This window comes from Gymnodraco acuticeps, unplaced genomic scaffold (genome assembly GCF_902827175.1).
Source record: "Gymnodraco acuticeps unplaced genomic scaffold, fGymAcu1.1, whole genome shotgun sequence".
Classification (NCBI taxonomy): domain Eukaryota; kingdom Metazoa; phylum Chordata; class Actinopteri; order Perciformes; family Bathydraconidae; genus Gymnodraco; species Gymnodraco acuticeps.
Genome location: NW_022992021.1, coordinates 465,701 through 482,211, shown reverse-complemented (window position 1 = coordinate 482,211; position 16,511 = coordinate 465,701). Strand labels below are relative to the sequence as shown.

Genomic DNA, 16,511 nt, shown 5'->3' with positions numbered 1-16,511 from the left:
TAATGGGGTCTTTGACAGAAGACCGACACTAAAATGTGCTTTTTAAAACAGGTCAACATGATTTGTATGTATTAATGATTTGAACTAGAGGTGATCATTTCCTTGTGAAACCGGAGCGGACAGAAGAGGTTGTTAAAACTGGATCTATTTATCTTGAGTGGAGTGAAGTCAACTCTGGTGTGAAGCCAGGATCCAGCAGAGAGAGAGAGAGCCAGCAGTCTGGACTTCCCCTCTCCCACTCCGGCCTCTTTTATCACCGGAGTGAGACTGGATTCTATCAGTGTGTCCTTCAGTGTGATTTAAACTCGTCCTGCTCGATGGATCAAGTTGTTTCAATAGTTACGATTTTTTGTTTTACTTTACGCACACTTCGGAGGAGAAAGGCAACATGAGAACACTCTTGTTGGCATTGTTTTCTTAACAGTAAGCTGAAACGGGAAGTGTGAAACTTGCAACTCGGTAATTATTTCTCATTCTGAGTCAATTATTACACCTGGCGACCCTGAGGACGAGTTGTGCCAAAATGTTTCCACAGTGTCCATGGCGGCGCGCATGTGCCTCGGTGTCCAAGATGTGGACTGTGACTGTGACACTCCAACATTTCACTGGATTATAACCGGGGGAAGTAGCTTCAACTGGAGTCATACTTTTAAATCTTCATATTCAAGAAAATCAAAGACGATAAAAGCGCGCAGGTACACTTTTTGGAACACCACATCTCCTTCATGTTTCCTCCACGGATCCTCGTGCTGCTGCTGCTGCTGGGCTGGCCTCTCGGGGCGGTTCGGGTCCGGAAGAAAGCCACCAGGAACCGGTCTTGCCTGGACCTCCCGGAGGAGATCCTGGAGCAGATGTTCGGGCGACTCTCTGTTGGAGTGATGAGCGCTTTCCACCACGCGCTGGAGCTCGAGCCGCAGGAAAAACTCAACCTCACGTGCCCGGCCGCAGCAGCACGCACTCCCGCCGACCGCAAGACCCGCCTCCCGGTGAACCTGCTCAGCATCTCCCCCTGGGCCTACCGGTGAGAGCAGGGGGATAATATGCTGTTGTTGGACCATCCATAAATAACCGTTTAAACTGGGTGATTGATTAGAATGTCATGTGACCTTATAACTATTACACTGGACAAACCTTTCCTTTTGGGATGTTAGTGTTATTTGTTCAATTGTATGTGAATATGTTCATCAGTATATTTTCTTTTAAATATATGCGTCCGTGTCTTGTGATCGTTTAACTCCTAATCCAAAGCAGATATTATGACTTCACTGGTCAATTAAGACACACCTCTTTTTATTGGATTTTAGTGTTTCTTCTGCAGAATATTTTTATGCAGAAAAGCACTTTTACTTATTTGTAAAGCTTCCATATCATTTGCCCCAATATCAATGCAGAAATGTATTATTACACTGGACATGTAGGAAACACAACTTTATTGGATTTCTTCTATTTTATTTGAATGTTATTATACACATAATGTATTCTTTAGTCTTAAATCTCATTTCCTTACAACAGCTTCCATATTATGGGACCTATTAACTTCCATTCCATGCCACCAGATATGATTACAACGCACTTCTTTATTTTAGTAATTTTATGAAAATTCTGCAGTTCTTTATTGAAAAGTATAGATTTGTTTTCAATTGCTTCCATTTCTTGAGTCTCGTGACTCCAACTCATGTAGCATTTGATTACTGCACTGCACCAGTAGCACACTCCTCTTTTCAATGGTTTTTAGTGCTTATTCTATTCTATTAAAACAACACATTATTAAGGTTCTGCAGTTTCTTCATTGAAAAGTCCCATTTCCTTTCAATAGCAATAAGGTGACCCAATGAAAAACTGATATGTTAATTGTTTTCACCCCAGGCTCTCCTACGACCCAGCCCGGTACCCCCGCTACATCCCGGAGGCGTACTGCCTGTGCACGGGCTGCCTGTTCGGGCCCTACGGGAAGGAGAGCTCGCGCTACCGGAGCACCCCGGTGTACGCACCCTCCGTCATCCTGCGGAGAGCCGGGTCCTGTTTGGGGGGGAGACACTCCTACACCGAAGTGTACGTCTCCATCGCGGTGGGCTGCACCTGCGTCCCCCTGCAGGAGAAGGAGAGGGAGGGGGCGGGCAACCAGAGCCTGAAGAGAGCCGAGAGCAAGGCCAGAGAGGGGGGGTCCAAGGGGAGGAAGGTGTGAGGGAGCAGACTGTGGGACTCTGGATGAGTTTTGTACAACTGATCCACTTTCTTTGGGTCATCATCTCCCCCCTGACATTTGAAGCAATTTAAGTGAATTGTACGTGCAAATAAGACGCCCTTATGATTATCATTCATAATAAAGGGTTTAGCAGAGTTTCTGATCTTCATCTTTTGAAAACGTTTTCACATAGAAGTAAATAAGGTCTGTTTTTGTGTCTGTTTTGTTCCTAAATAACATTTTATATCCAGCCCACTTTAATCTAAGCTTGGATTTGGCCTTCCGGAACCCAAACTTGATTTGATTCAAGCTTCATTGTCAAATGCTCAAACGTTACGGTGCCGTTTTTGACAATGAACTTTCATAGAAATAAGGAAGAAAAGTAGTGCAATAAAAACAGCACCATTTAAACAATGGTGCAACTAAAATGCAGGAAAAAGTAAACTGTGTGCATTTAAGATCGAATACAATACATGAGAACATTATTTGTAATTTGGGTGTTCCCAACCTTTTAAAAGTAAAAGCAAACAAATATTGAACGATGGGATAAAATGTCTCATTATCATCTATAACCTGATCAATGCTGCCACCTACTGATGTAAACACTTTAATACAGCTTTTACAGCAACAGAAGAATTTAGTAAAACATTTGAATATGTCCATCGACATTTTCTACATTCAAAGATCCATGGTCAAAATATATTTAATTTAAAATGATATTAAAAACATTTGAGAAACTGAACCACCAAACATTTGCTGTTTTTTTGCTTGAATACTAACAGAACATTTTCCATGTTTTGAATAACTGTTTTTAGCCAGCAGATGACGAAGTATTTGTTTATCTTTGAGTCCTATTCACAAGTGCAGGTTCAGTCCAAGTCGTCGTCCCTCCTTCATGCTCTCTCTCTCTCTCTCTCTCTCTGGACCAATCAGAGCAGTCGAGACGGATAGTTGACGAAACAGCGAAACTCGTTGGATAAGTTTTTGTTGTGTTTTGGCAGAAAGCTGCACATGTTCACATCCAGAAGCTCTTTGGCTACTTTCTCCATGATGGCTCCTGTAGAGTAAAAACATCAGACATTTGTGACACGGTGAAACATTAGGGATAATGTAGGTACAAAACTCAACCAAATCTAGTCTTATTGAAACACAAGTGTATAAATATTGGATATTATATCTTCGTTTTCACCTCACAGCAGATTAAATGTTGTTTTCATCCGGATATTTACAAGTGTCTCTCATTGTGTTGAGCCTCTGTCATACATTTATCTTTAATAAATCATCACATATTGTAACACAAATGCTATAAGAGAAACTCCCTCCCCCCTCCCCTCTCACCTGTGCACAGCAGCACTTTGCCTTTGCTCAGGTACTTCACGGTTTGGGCCACTTTAGTCAGACATTCCTCCGAGAGGTACGGCGGGTCGGCGATGACGAAGTCGAAGCTCTGCGGCGGCGCGTTGGAGAGGGCCAGCGGCTCGTTGTAGTCGTAGAACAGGAAGTCCTCGCCGTACGTGGAGAAGCGCCGGTCGTACTCCAACACGACGGCCGACACTCGATCAGAGCCGGACACCGAGCCCTGCTTCAGCTTCTGGTAAACACTGGGAGCGCTCACACACGCTATCCTGCAGGGGGGAGAGACAGAAGTAGGAGATTTTATGTCTGGTTGTGATTGATTGGTTTCCCAGACGCAGAGAGAGGACTTTCTTTCTGCAGCTGCCATTTTGCACCAATGTTCAGAATCAATCCATCATAGAGGAGAAATATCTTGTTTATACACGAAATAGACAGAAAACAAAGGCAGCAGAATGTGAGTATTAAACAACGCCCTCGACGAGAAGCTTAGATTTAATGCAAATGTGTCATATTGTTTATCATCAGTCATATTTCATAAAAAGACACTGTAATAATAATTAATAATTCCTTACATTTATTATAGCGCTTTTTCAATGACTCAAAGCGCTTTACATATACACACATTACACATATATCATACATGCAATGGTCAGATACTGTGGACAATACCCACAGGAGCAAGTTCAGGTGAAGTGTCTTGCCCAAGGACACACCGGCTTTACAGACGCAGCAGCGGCGGGTTTCACCCCTTGATCTGATGATCATTGCACAGCGCACTGCGCCACACCGTCCATCTTCACGCCTCGAAGACATCGAGGCGCTTTTACAAGTACACATTAGTATTATACATGTACTGTGGACATTACCCACAGGAGCAAATCCGGGTGAAGTGTCTTGCCCAAGGACACAACGGCCTGACGCAGTGGCGGCAGGAGCGGGTTTCGAACTGGAGTTCCCCAGCACTCCCCCTTGATCTGATGATCGGATGCACAGACCACTGCGCCACCCGTCCTCGCCGACCCCACACCAGTGAGCCAGCTCACAGTGTCCCGCTCCTCGCAGCAGCGAGCCTCGCCACGTCCTGACGAGTGAGTGAGTGAGTGAGTGAGTGTGTGTGTGTGTGTGTGTGTGTGTGTGTGTGTGTGTGTGTGTGTGTGTGTGTGTGTGTGTGTGTGTGAGGAAGTCCGCAGATTGGTCCAAACGTAACGGCAAAAAAGAAAAAGAGAAATCCCCAACGAGGCGTTCTGGGGTAGTCATGAAGGTCATTGTAAAGCACCTCAGAAAAATGTTTTAAGGCCAAAATATAAAGCGTAAAAACAAATAGAACAGTACTTAATTAAATGAAGTGTGTGTGTGTGTGTGTGTGTGGTTTTACCTGCCTCCCTCTCCAGCTTCCCGTACGGCCTCCTCTGCTAGCTGAGCTGCCGTCTCGTCACTGTACCAGAACTGACTCAGGCTCTGCAGAAACACAGACAATTACTACTAACACTCTGAACTTTAAAGGTCCCATGTCATGGCCATTTCTACTGATCATAATTCAATTGTTGAGCTCTACTGGAATAGATTTATATTGTTCAGTGTTCCAAACTCACATTGGTTTCTCATACAGCATCTCTGTATAGTATGTGTATTCACTCTCTGTCCTACACGGCTTGTTGGAGCTCCTGCCCCCCCTCCCTGTGAACCCAGTGGCCGTCTGCGAGACAGCGAGACACGGCGAAACCCAGCCCAAAACACACACACACCCGCAGCCTGGCTGGGAGTTTGTGTGTGTGCCCAGGCTGAGTTCCGCGGTGTCTCGCTGTCTCGCCGACCCCACACCAGTGAGCCAGCTCACAGTGTCCCGCTCCTCGCAGCAGCGAGCCTCGCAACGTCCTGCCGAGTGTGTGTGTGTGAGGAAGTCCGCGGATTGGTCCAAACGTAACGGCAAAAAAGAAAAAGACAAATCCCCAACGAGGCGTTCTGGGGCAGCATAGACAGGTGTTTTCTGTGTTAGAGTTTTACTCGCTACAGGGTGTACTTTGAGGGGTTTGACTCTGCAGACCGTTTACATGCAGAAAAACCTTCATAACACAAGGGGACGGGTAATAACCAGAAAAGCATGACATGGGACCTTTAATAACTGATCAACAACGTTACATCAGTTCATCTGATCGCATGCTTTAAACCAGGGGTCTCCAACCTTTCTTCATCTGAGAGCTACTTTGAAAAAATGAAAGTGGCAAAGAGCTACTTGCATCACATCGCTTACATGTATTCACATAGCACTCATCAGTTGAATTAAGCTACTTTTGTACACGTGTGAAATTGCAATACCTAAAGCTTATCACAAATCTTAATTTCACATCAAGGTCCAAGAAAACGACAATGTCTCACATATTATTATGGCCCACATAGTAAGTACATCACTGAACATTCACATACATGTCCTTAATCACCACCTGACAAGCATCTTATGGCACTTATGGTCAAATAAGTGCATTCACTCTTTTTCACAGTCAGTGAGATGAATGGCGCTGCATGGAGTCCACCATAGAGGTGTATGCTGGACCCACTTAGGTTCACTCTAATAGAGTCATTTAAATGTCCATCAGTCTTGTTCTGTCATTTCAAACCTTTATTTAATCAGATTGGTCCCTTGAGATCATAGATCTCTTTTTCAAGGGAGACCTGCAGAAGTGAGTCTGTATTTAGATCTCATGACATTCATGTCAGAAAAAGCTGCTTCACAAAGGTCTGTAGAGCCAAATAAAGCAGACGTGTTCAGTGCTGCTTGGTGAATGTTCTTATAGTTTTCTGGGTCTACAAGGCTCCAGAAAGGTTGTGAGTTTTGCTGAGACTTAAGCTGAACATTATTTTGGAGATTTATAACCTCCATCTCCATCTCCACAGGATTGACACTGAACAGCTCAGCCATCTTCTTCTTCTTCGTCTTGACATTAAATTATAAAGCATAATAAATCAACTGTATAGGTCTAGCCTCCCTATATCTGTGTGTGAAGTTGTTCCATCCTCAAAAACAAAAAACTAATACTTCTGCGGTCTAGTTGCAGCTTCTAGCATCGGCCTTCTGTTAAAGAAAAGGACACTGAATGTCCTGAATGTGGCATCACACACAGGACTTGAGTCTGAACACAGCAGACAACAGGAGTATTTACAACAGCATATAACAACTAAAATAGTGCATGTGGGTGCACACTTACATTCTCTGTCTTACTGTTGCATAAATCCCATGAATGTATGAGATTAAGTTAGCTTCATTATATCTCAGTGATTAAGTGAATAATAAAGTTTCTATCGGGTCACTATCAGCCTGTCACTCATTATTTTCAGGAGGGGGCGGGGCTTGGTGGAACGGAGGAGACGGTGATCGCGGAAGCTTTTTTCCTCCTGCCTTCACAAACTTTACACACGTATATATCAACTGAAAATAGCAAGAGGATATTCATACTCTGCAATCCAAGACTTAATTAAATCCACCAAAAACCTGACATGATGATAACGAGTGTTTTTCAAAAAACACAAATCCCTCCCTGTGTGTCTGAGCGACAGGGCCTGATTCAGAGCGGGTCATTCTGCTGTTGGTTCTGGACTGGTGTTGCTGGAGAAAGCAGACTGCTCCGTGTGTGGTGTCGCTGTGCCGCTGTCACTTGATCTCTGCGTCACCGACCAATTTGATATTTGTGACAGAAAACATTCTAAAATAAAAAAACGTTATTGTACAGCTGCGGCCGAAAAATCAAGAAGTGACCTTACTACGCTATAATCGATAATCGAGCTACTGAAAAGCTGCCCGCGAGCTACCGGTAGCTACCGGTAGCTCTCGATCAACGTGCTGGAGAGCCCTGCTTTAAACTATACAGAGTTTCACTTTAAACCTGACCAATAATGGATTAATGACCTCGTGCCAAGACTGACATTTAAAGTTAGCAAGAGACGTAGTGTTTTAAATATATATTTAATTTGTTTTACTTTAATTAAAAAATGTTATTGGGTATTTTTACATTTTTCCCAGATGGCTTCTTAATATTTATCCCCATTTCTTTCCCTATTGCTCTTAGATTCAAGATTCAAAGGTTTTATTGTCATATGCACAAAGCTACAGTGTAGAAATGGCAATGCATTTCTTCTGACCTGAGCTCCTCCACGTTGCAACATATATAATAAAATACAAATTAAAAAATTAAAAATTGTGCAAGAAGTATTCCACACTGTTTCTGAAGCACTTCGTAAACTTGTTTTTGAAAAGAGCCACATACTGTACATCAAGATTAAATTATCATCTCTTCTGAATCAAACAGAGAACATGTAGTGTTTCTGTCTCCCTGAACATTTACATTATTTAAAAAATGTTATTGGGTATTTTTACATTGAGTTGTTTTTCTTCCTGGATGCTAAATCCTCAGAACTGTTACAGGATGTGTATTTTGTAAATTGCGTAACTTTTTTTATTATAATTTTTGTATCTTTAATACTTTTTTATGCATGCTTCTTAAGTAACATTAAGCTGTCTTTGGCTCTTTTCTGCTGCAACAATGTACATTTCCCCTCTGTGGGACTAATAAAGGTATTCTGATTCTTAATATTAATCCCTATTTGTTTTCCTCTTGCTCTTAGTTGCACTTTGACACTTTCTCTGTCTCTGAAGCACATTGTAACCTTGTAAAAAGAGCTACATAGTGTACATGATTTTGATCTGAATCAAACACGTCACATGTCAGTAGTATGTGTGTCTCCCTGGACTCACCCAGTCCTCCCCCACGGCCCCCACAGTGAACTGGTCTGATGCTGAGCTGCTGCTGGTATCCCTGTAGAAGTCCTGCAGGGCGGCCAGCGTGTGAGCGGACAGCGCCGGGGCGTCTTCATCACTGTCACTCATGGTGAGGAAGACCAGGATGAGGGATAAAAGGAACAGAAATCCTGAAACAAAAAAAATAGGTTGAAAATTGATTTGATTTTGGCTGGTTCAGTTAAAGGTCCCATGTCATGCTTTTCTGGTTATCACCCGTCCCCTTGTGTGTTATGACGGTTTTTCTGCATGTAAACGGTCTGCAGAGTCACAAACCCTCAAAGTACACCCTGTAGCGAGTAAAACTCAACACAGAAAATACCTGTCTGCTGCCCCAGAACGCCTCGTTGGAGATTTCTCTTTTTCCATTTGTTTCTTCCGGGAACCGCATGACGTCATGCGGTACCCGGTACCAAAATGGACCAATCCGCGGAGCTCGTCCTCACACACCAGGACCTTTAGCGCACATTTTCAACAGCTCCCTGGTTGGTAATAGACGAGTTGGGTTCGCGGAGAAATTGTTGTTTATTTCCTGATACACTATTTACTTCACTAAATTCAGAGGCAGATATTGTACTTCTACGTCTTCACTACATATTTGACAGCTTTGCAGATTCCGATTATTAATACAACATATAAACTATACAATTATGATGCACAGCTCTTTGTTAAGTAGTTACGATTAGCTCCACCTTCACCAGCAGCACATGCATGAATCAAAAGTAATGAACAATAATATAATGTACATTTTATTCTGAAATGGGTCATTCTCCGTAAAGAGTACTTTTATTGTGGTACTTTTAGCATATTATGATGCTTACACCTTTAATGCAGGAGTGTCGCTTGTAAAACAGTTTGTTGACACTGTAGTATGTATTGTAGTTTTGTAGTATTTCTACTTTAACTTGTGTTTAATATCTGAATACTTCTTCCAGCACTGTTGTTGCCTTTAAATAAATGAATGAAAGACCGCGAAGATCGTCGCTTTCTGTCTGACAATAAACTGCGGATTAAATACAGTTAACTTCACAGATGAACTATGTGCTTGTTACAACAACATACACACAAAAGTAACAGTTTTAAAATAATTTAAAAGCTACAAACCTGATCAGAATCGCTGCTGCTGTGTTGTGAACATGTGAGTTGTAGTCGCAGCGTGATGACGTGTTACGGCTGCTTTTGGCATGGGACAAAATAAACTAGGTGTATTTTTCTATTTCCAACACACTAACTTCAATTGATTTTACATTATCACCAGCCGAAAAACACATCTGTAGTAAAATGCACTATAGCTATCTTTATGAATTTAGATTAAGAACTACTTTGTCCTTAAATAGAATAATTATTGTAAGGGATTTGGTTAAAGTTTTAGGCCACAAAATACACAAGAGTGCAGGAAATCAAACCTTAGAAGAATATGAAAAAGTGATCTGCAAATCCTGAGATTTAAAAAAAACAACCTATAAATAATATCTCATTTCAAGGCGTTTGGTGCAATTTGGTTAAATAACTCAAGGACTATAATGAAGTACACACTTTAGGTAGTCTAACTTGACTTTCAAGCCACTTTCTAATTCTATTACAATACATCTGAGGTCAATATTGCATTTCCAAGCAATTCACAAAAACAAATCTGAAGCTAATTTAGTTTATAAAGTTAATACATTATTAAATGGAAGTTTTATTATAAAGTTAACTTCTCAGGAAGAGTAGTAACTAGAGCTAAAATTATTTCTGATTATACTTACATGGTTTTTACTTAGTAATCATCTTTAATTCAGAACTTTTACATGTAAGAGTTTGTCATTTAAGTGAATAATCAGATGTTTTCCTCCACTGTTAAGTTATCTATTTCATTGGAGAGTAGAAAGTATATATTTCTCCTCGACATGCTTCTGAATAGCTGCTTACTGTATATGGTAGCCGAAATACCAATGTGAGGATAGGATCAATAACATGTATTACTGAAATAGATAAAAGACCACACATGACACCAGTGTAAAGAAAGCAGCAGAGGCCAGGACATTTTATACAATAAGTTTATGTACACTTTTACATTTCTTTAACAAAACAGTCTTCTAACAATAACCAGTCTCGGCTCTGAACGCGGAGGTGGCTCTGCTCCTTTTTATTTGGTTTGTTATTGCTGTCCTTCAGCTCAAACTGCCTTCCATCCAGTGTGTTGAAGAGTGAAACGTCGGTGTGTGCTGCTGTAGAAAAATACTACTGAAGTTAAATCTGCTAAACTTGAAAGAGACCCGAGCCTTTGAGTCCCCGAGGGAGGACGCTGCAATATAATACTACGACCCAAAGTAGAGAAAACATATCAAACTGCAACAAAAAGAAGAAGGTTAAAACAGAGTCGCTCCCTCTTCATCTGAACTTTATACAACGCGGAACTCGCACATCTCTTCCTGCCAATTAACTGGCATATAAAAACATTTCCGTCATGTTTTTTTTTGTCTTTGAAAAAACATTTCTCATAGATTTGAAAACATAATATATATTTACACCTTTTAGTGAATCTGATTTTGGTTTTCTGTCCTCCTGCGCCGCGTCTTTCAACGACTCCACAGACCGGCCATACCCTCATCATACGCGTGTGTGTGTGTGCGTGTGTTTCTGAGTGTGTGTGTGTGTGTTTTTGTGTGTGTGTGTGCATCCCCTTTATTCTCGGCGAATGGCAGGCAGTTCTTTTGTCAGTTGGTGTGTGACAACCCAAAATCTGCACACACAGAACAATCATCAAAACAAAGGCACTCTGGGAAGGATTGGGGCGGTGTGTGTGTGTTACTGTTAAAATGAAGTGTGTGTATGCCATGGCATTCTTGAAACAAAATGGCCCCTTTTTAATACTTTCAACTAAAAAAACCTCACTCTGAAAATAAACATCTCCTTCATTTATCAAAAACTGAAACTTTTTCTACCCTCAATGTCACTCGTGTGTGTGTGTGTGTGTGTGTGTCTCTGTCTCTGTGTGTGGTGCTCCATCTCCTCTTTTTGTCACTAAGGTGAACATTCCTCCAGGAATCCTCTAAAGAGCCCGTCTGCTTTGCACTTTAGTCTCCATGTCAGCATATCTTCATCATCATCACTAAGTCTGTCAATCATGCTCGAGGGGCGGGAGGAAAAATACAAAAAAAGATAAATCCGAGGAGTTGAGAAGCGGGTAAACATTCAGTGTGATGGATCCCTCCAGCTGCCTCGGCTACCCAGAGTTCTTAGAGGCGGAGCAAGGGGGATCTTTTATTGATTTGTTTAAAAAATGAATTTAAATCATTCATCTATTGATTGGTTTCTTTAAAATACAAAAGAACAACAGACAGGGTCCCAGGCGGAGGTTTCCAGTGGTTATTTGACGCAGAGCAGCCCCCCCACGTTGGACACGAACTCCTCCAGGCTCTTCAGGAACGCCACCTTCTGTTTGCGGTCCATGGTGGGGGGGCTGCTGCTGGCCGTCAGCTTGTTGAAGGCGTCGGCCAGGCGCTGGTAGATGACAGCGTCTCTCTGCGACGACAGGAGGGCCTCCACCAGCTCTGAGTACTCCGCCTGAGGGGGAGAAACACACCAATATATTTTGAGTACATTTAAAGGCCCCGACACACCAATCTGACACCAAAGAACACGTCCCGAAGGACCCGATTGTTGTGTCGCCTCACGTCTCCTGCGCAAAGACTTCAGCCGACGGCCAAGTAGCACGTACGCACTGCGCGTGGGTGAGTGGCAATAACTCTCCTTACCAGCAAGCGGCGGTAGTGTGTATTCGTCATTCAAAAGAGGCAACCGGAAGACAGACCGCGTGGTACACAAACAACAAATAGCGTGCGTTCCATTTTCACTCTCGTCCATCACAGACTGTTTCACATAACGACTTATAATCGAAAACATGTTTAGTGCGGTACTGGAAAATGAAAAATAATAGCCGTCTGTGTGTGCCTTCTTCACTTCCGTTTCGCTTCTCATGCACCGATTCGCTAAGCTGAACAGCCAATCAGAGTGATTTATTTTGCCGATAGCGGAAGGTGTCGGCACGGCCTTAAGAGTAGAGCTAACATTATCAGCTGATAGACACAAAAAAGTGTCTTGGTCACGATGTTTGTCCAGTAGAGGGCGCTGTTTGTTATAACTTTCTTGTTGCTATTAACATTAAGAACAGCATTTTAAAAGGAGTCTCCTATCATTTCATCTCTTGACTTCAACTACATGATAAATGAGTTGGAAGTTAAAGAGTAAACCTCTGGAAGTTTTTTTTGTATAAAACCTCTGCTAAGAGAAGAACATCAAAAAGAAAATCATTGATTGTCTTAAAAGCTTTTAGTGAATCAGGGTATATGCAGGAGTCCTGAAGTCAATGTAAGACCTCTTAAGACCCTTTAAGACCCTTTCCATACATTTTAAGACCTCATCGCCACTTTGAGTTCTAACCGGTTACCTTGGCGACACACTTTACCTCACATTGACTATATACAGTATTGATTGTCCTTCCTCCTTATCTTCCAACCATTTGGACGCAGACTTGCATTTCCCCATAACGATGTTGTTTAACAACCGGCGTAAACGGACCTCCGCGCTATCAAGCAGTGAGCGTGCGATGTCCTGTTCAGATGACGTCAAACCCAACGGGATGCCATCAATAAACTACACAGAATCACACTACACACCTACGCAATGATTACATTCAGGCAGACTGTAGAATACAACCTCTTTGGACAATTTAGATACTTATTGAAAACAAGCTACAAAATGTCATACCTTGGAAAATGCCGTTTAATAGGCTTAATTTTCGCTAAATGGATTTATCAACTTTTAATACTTTTTGAGACCCCGCGGACCCCCTGTGATTGTAAAAAAAAACAAAAACAGGAAAATGTACAATATCAAACCTTTTAAAACCTTGTAAGTGAGTTCCATTTTGTATTGCCAACCATTAGCTGTATTTATTCTCTTATTCTCTGATATCAAAGGGTTAAACTGCTGGAGTTCCCTGTTCTTGAAAGGTGTGTTTTGTATGTGTTTCCTCACCTGGTGCAGGCACACGAGCGCGTAGAGGGCTTCTCCTGCTGCCACCGTCATCTCTGTGTTGTGTTTCTGCAGGACCAGCATGTCAAACACCAGCTGGAGGCACAGAGGGTGAGGAGAGGAGAATTATTACAAAGCAAGAGGACATCCAAAATAGTGTTGAAAGAACATTTAGACAGTTCAGCAATTTCTTTCTGTTTATTGTTAATGTCGATTCATTATATAAAATCGCTCACAGACTAGCACTACAACCTCTTTTAGAGTTATTAAAAACTAGCGCTGAACAAAAGGGTTACTGGTTAACAACCGCTTCAGAATAGAGAGGACTGTCGTGTTGATATCTGATATCAAAACTGCTTATCATTTGAGGCAGCTGAGTATCAGAGTTCAATGCTTTTATATTTAGTTTGATATGAGGATCTGATATCACCCCTTGCTGCTAAATACCAACAAACTATGTGGAATATGTGCAATATATATAGATGCCGTTAATAACTGTGTGATAATTACCTGGCTGCTAAATCCTAAGAACTGTTACAGGATGTGTATTTCTTTTAAATTATGTAACTTTTTATTTTTTATTATATCATAACTTAATGCACATATTTAACATAATGTACCACTAAGCTGTCTGTGGCTCGTTTTCCTGCTGTAACTACGCACATTTCCTCCGTGGGCCTAATAAAGGGATTCTGATAAACATTGTTGATGGACAATCATGAAGAATAACTTAGGTTCATTTGTTTTATCTTGTCTTTTTTGTTATCATTACATTTACACATTTTATTACGGTAAAGTGTGTGCTATACCTTGAGGAAGTGACGGGTTGCGATGAAGAGCGGCGTGTCCTTCTCCTGGTTTTTAGCGCACTGCTCAGCGAGAGGAGAGAGAGCCTCCAAACACAGCTGGCTGACCTCCGAACTCATTCTGAACACACACGTTAAGGAGCACACACTACGAAGTAAAGAGCACACACTACGAAGTAATACACAGGGTTCATACACTTTTTCACCAATGACTTCTCAATGACCTTTACCTCATTTTCCATGACCAAAAAAAATGACCACTGAAAATGGTTTATTTGAACATGGAACAGGAAAATAAGGTCTGCATATGAAACATGTAGTGCCTATCTAAAACAAATCAGATAGTAGGCTTACTAGCTTCTACTCGCTGAAGCAACTGCAGTCAGGGATGCAAACTCATCAGGTATGGAAAAGGTGACAAGGACCCGAGCCCCCGACCCCACGGAATATCGGCTTTAAAATGAGGAACAGAGGATGTTAGCAGTCAGAGCAACTAAAGCAGCAGGTAATAATAACAGAAACGCTAAAGAGTTACATCTAATAGAAATATATAAAAGCATTTATTTTAATTGTGGAGCAGTCAGTTTATAATTCTGGCAGCACTGTTGAGCATTTTGAAAATGTATTTTCATGCCTCTGCAAGGCTTAGTCTTTCTATCTGTATAGCCACTGGTGTAAAGTAACTAAGTTCATAAACTCAACAAACCTTTTAGTGTCAGGATGGAACTCTTGTCCTTTTCTCTGCAAACAGAATCTACCTACGGGTACAAATAAATAACCTGAACCTGAACCTGAAGGTACATGGTGTACTTCGACTCCACTACAGTTCAGAGGTACATGGTGTACTTCTACTCACTACAGTTCAGAGGTACATGGTGTACTTCGACTCCACTACAGTTCAGAGGTACATGGTGTACTTCGACTCCACTACAGTTCAGAGGTACATGGTGTACTTCTACTCACTACAGTTCAGAGGTACATGGTGTACTTCGACTCCACTACAGTTCAGAGGTACATGGTGTACTTCTACTCACTACAGTTCAGAGGTACATGGTGTACTTCGACTCCACTACAGTTCAGAGGTACATGGTGTACTTCTACTCTCTACAGTTCAGAGGTACATGGTGTACTTCTACTCTCTACAGTTCAGAGGTACATGGTGTACTTCTACTCACTACAGTTCAGAGGTACATGGTGTACTTCGACTCCACTACAGTTCAGAGGTACATGGTGTACTTCTACTCACTACAGTTCAGAGGTACATGGTGTACTTCGACTCCACTACAGTTCAGAGGTACATGGTGTACTTCTACTCCTCTACAGTTCAGAGGTACATGGTGTACTTCTACTCCACTACAGTTCAGAGGTACATGGTGTACTTCTACTCCACTACATGTATTGAATACCTTTAGTTACTTCACAGATCTGGATGAATGATGTGAAATCTAATCAAGTGTTGAATCAGACTTTAGTTCCACCTGGAGTGAATCCACCAGCTACCCTGCAGAATACAAAGTCATTCAAACTAGCTGCACCTTCACCAGCTTTGAGAACACTTTAGTGATCAATCATTATAAAACATATCAGATACACTGAACAAAAATATAAATGCAACACTTTTGTTTTTGCTCCCATTTTTCATGAGATGAGAGTGGCCTTTTATTGTGGCCAGCCTAAGGCACACCTGTGCAACAATCATGCTGTCTAATCAGCATCTTGATGCCACACCTGTGAGGTGGGATGGATTATCTCAGCAAAGGAGAAGTGCTCACTATCACAGATTCTTTCAGATTTGTGAACAATATTTGAGAGAAATGGTTATTTTGTGTATATAGAAAATGTTTTAGATCTTTGAGTTCATCTCATGAAAAATGGGAGCAAAAACAAAAGTGTTGCATTTATATTTTTGTTCAGTGTATATTATTCTGAAATGGACCAATCTGCACAATGACTACTTTTACTGTCGCTACTTTCACTATATTCTGATGAGAATACTTTTCTACTTTTACTTGAGGAACATTTTGAATGCAGGACTTTTACTGAAACAGAGTATTCCTACACTCTGGTACTTCTACTTTTACTCAAGTACAAGATCGGAGTATTTCTACTTTTACTAAAGTACAAGATCTGAGTACTTCTACTTTTATTAAGTACAAGATCTGAGTACTTCTACTTTTATTAAGTACAAGATCTGAGTAGCCTACTTCTACTAAAGTACAAGATCTGAGTACTTCTACTTTTAATCAAGTACAAGATCTATACTTATACCACCTCTGTTTATAGGCTATGAAAAAAACTATTAGAAAACGAAGGCTAAAGCTAACGTTAGCAGATAGTGACAATGTATGCTAGCTAG

General features: G+C 41.5%; 3 protein-coding genes across 3 annotated transcripts in view; 1 reads left to right on the top strand and 2 right to left on the bottom strand.

Moving 5' to 3' along the window:
* Positions 1–201: 201 nt before the first annotated feature.
* Positions 202–2,497, top strand: il17d (interleukin 17d). The gene is made up of 2 exons (XM_034201443.1): positions 202–1,021; positions 1,867–2,497. The coding sequence occupies exons 1-2, from the start codon at positions 726–728 to the stop codon at positions 2,183–2,185; spliced, it is 615 nt and encodes a 204-aa protein (XP_034057334.1). The 5' UTR covers positions 202–725; the 3' UTR covers positions 2,186–2,497.
* A 170-nt stretch (positions 2,498–2,667) lies between these two features.
* eef1akmt1 (EEF1A lysine methyltransferase 1) lies at positions 2,668–9,498 on the bottom strand. Its single transcript, XM_034201442.1, has 5 exons — positions 9,435–9,498; positions 8,289–8,461; positions 4,917–4,999; positions 3,524–3,810; positions 2,668–3,242 (listed from the first exon to the last, which is right to left on the bottom strand). The coding sequence occupies exons 2-5, from the start codon at positions 8,418–8,420 to the stop codon at positions 3,115–3,117; spliced, it is 630 nt and encodes a 209-aa protein (XP_034057333.1). The 5' UTR covers positions 8,421–8,461; positions 9,435–9,498; the 3' UTR covers positions 2,668–3,114.
* Positions 9,499–10,352: 854 nt separating this feature from the next.
* xpo4 (exportin 4) overlaps positions 10,353–16,511 on the bottom strand; it is a 71,435-nt gene continuing 65,276 nt past the window's right edge. The window contains exons 22-24 of the mRNA XM_034201448.1: positions 14,159–14,276; positions 13,353–13,445; positions 10,353–11,879 (exon numbers count right to left, since the gene is read on the bottom strand). Of these exons, the coding sequence (XP_034057339.1) occupies positions 11,682–11,879; positions 13,353–13,445; positions 14,159–14,276 (409 nt within the window). The 3' untranslated portion in view covers positions 10,353–11,681. The remainder of the gene's footprint in view (positions 11,880–13,352; positions 13,446–14,158; positions 14,277–16,511) is intronic.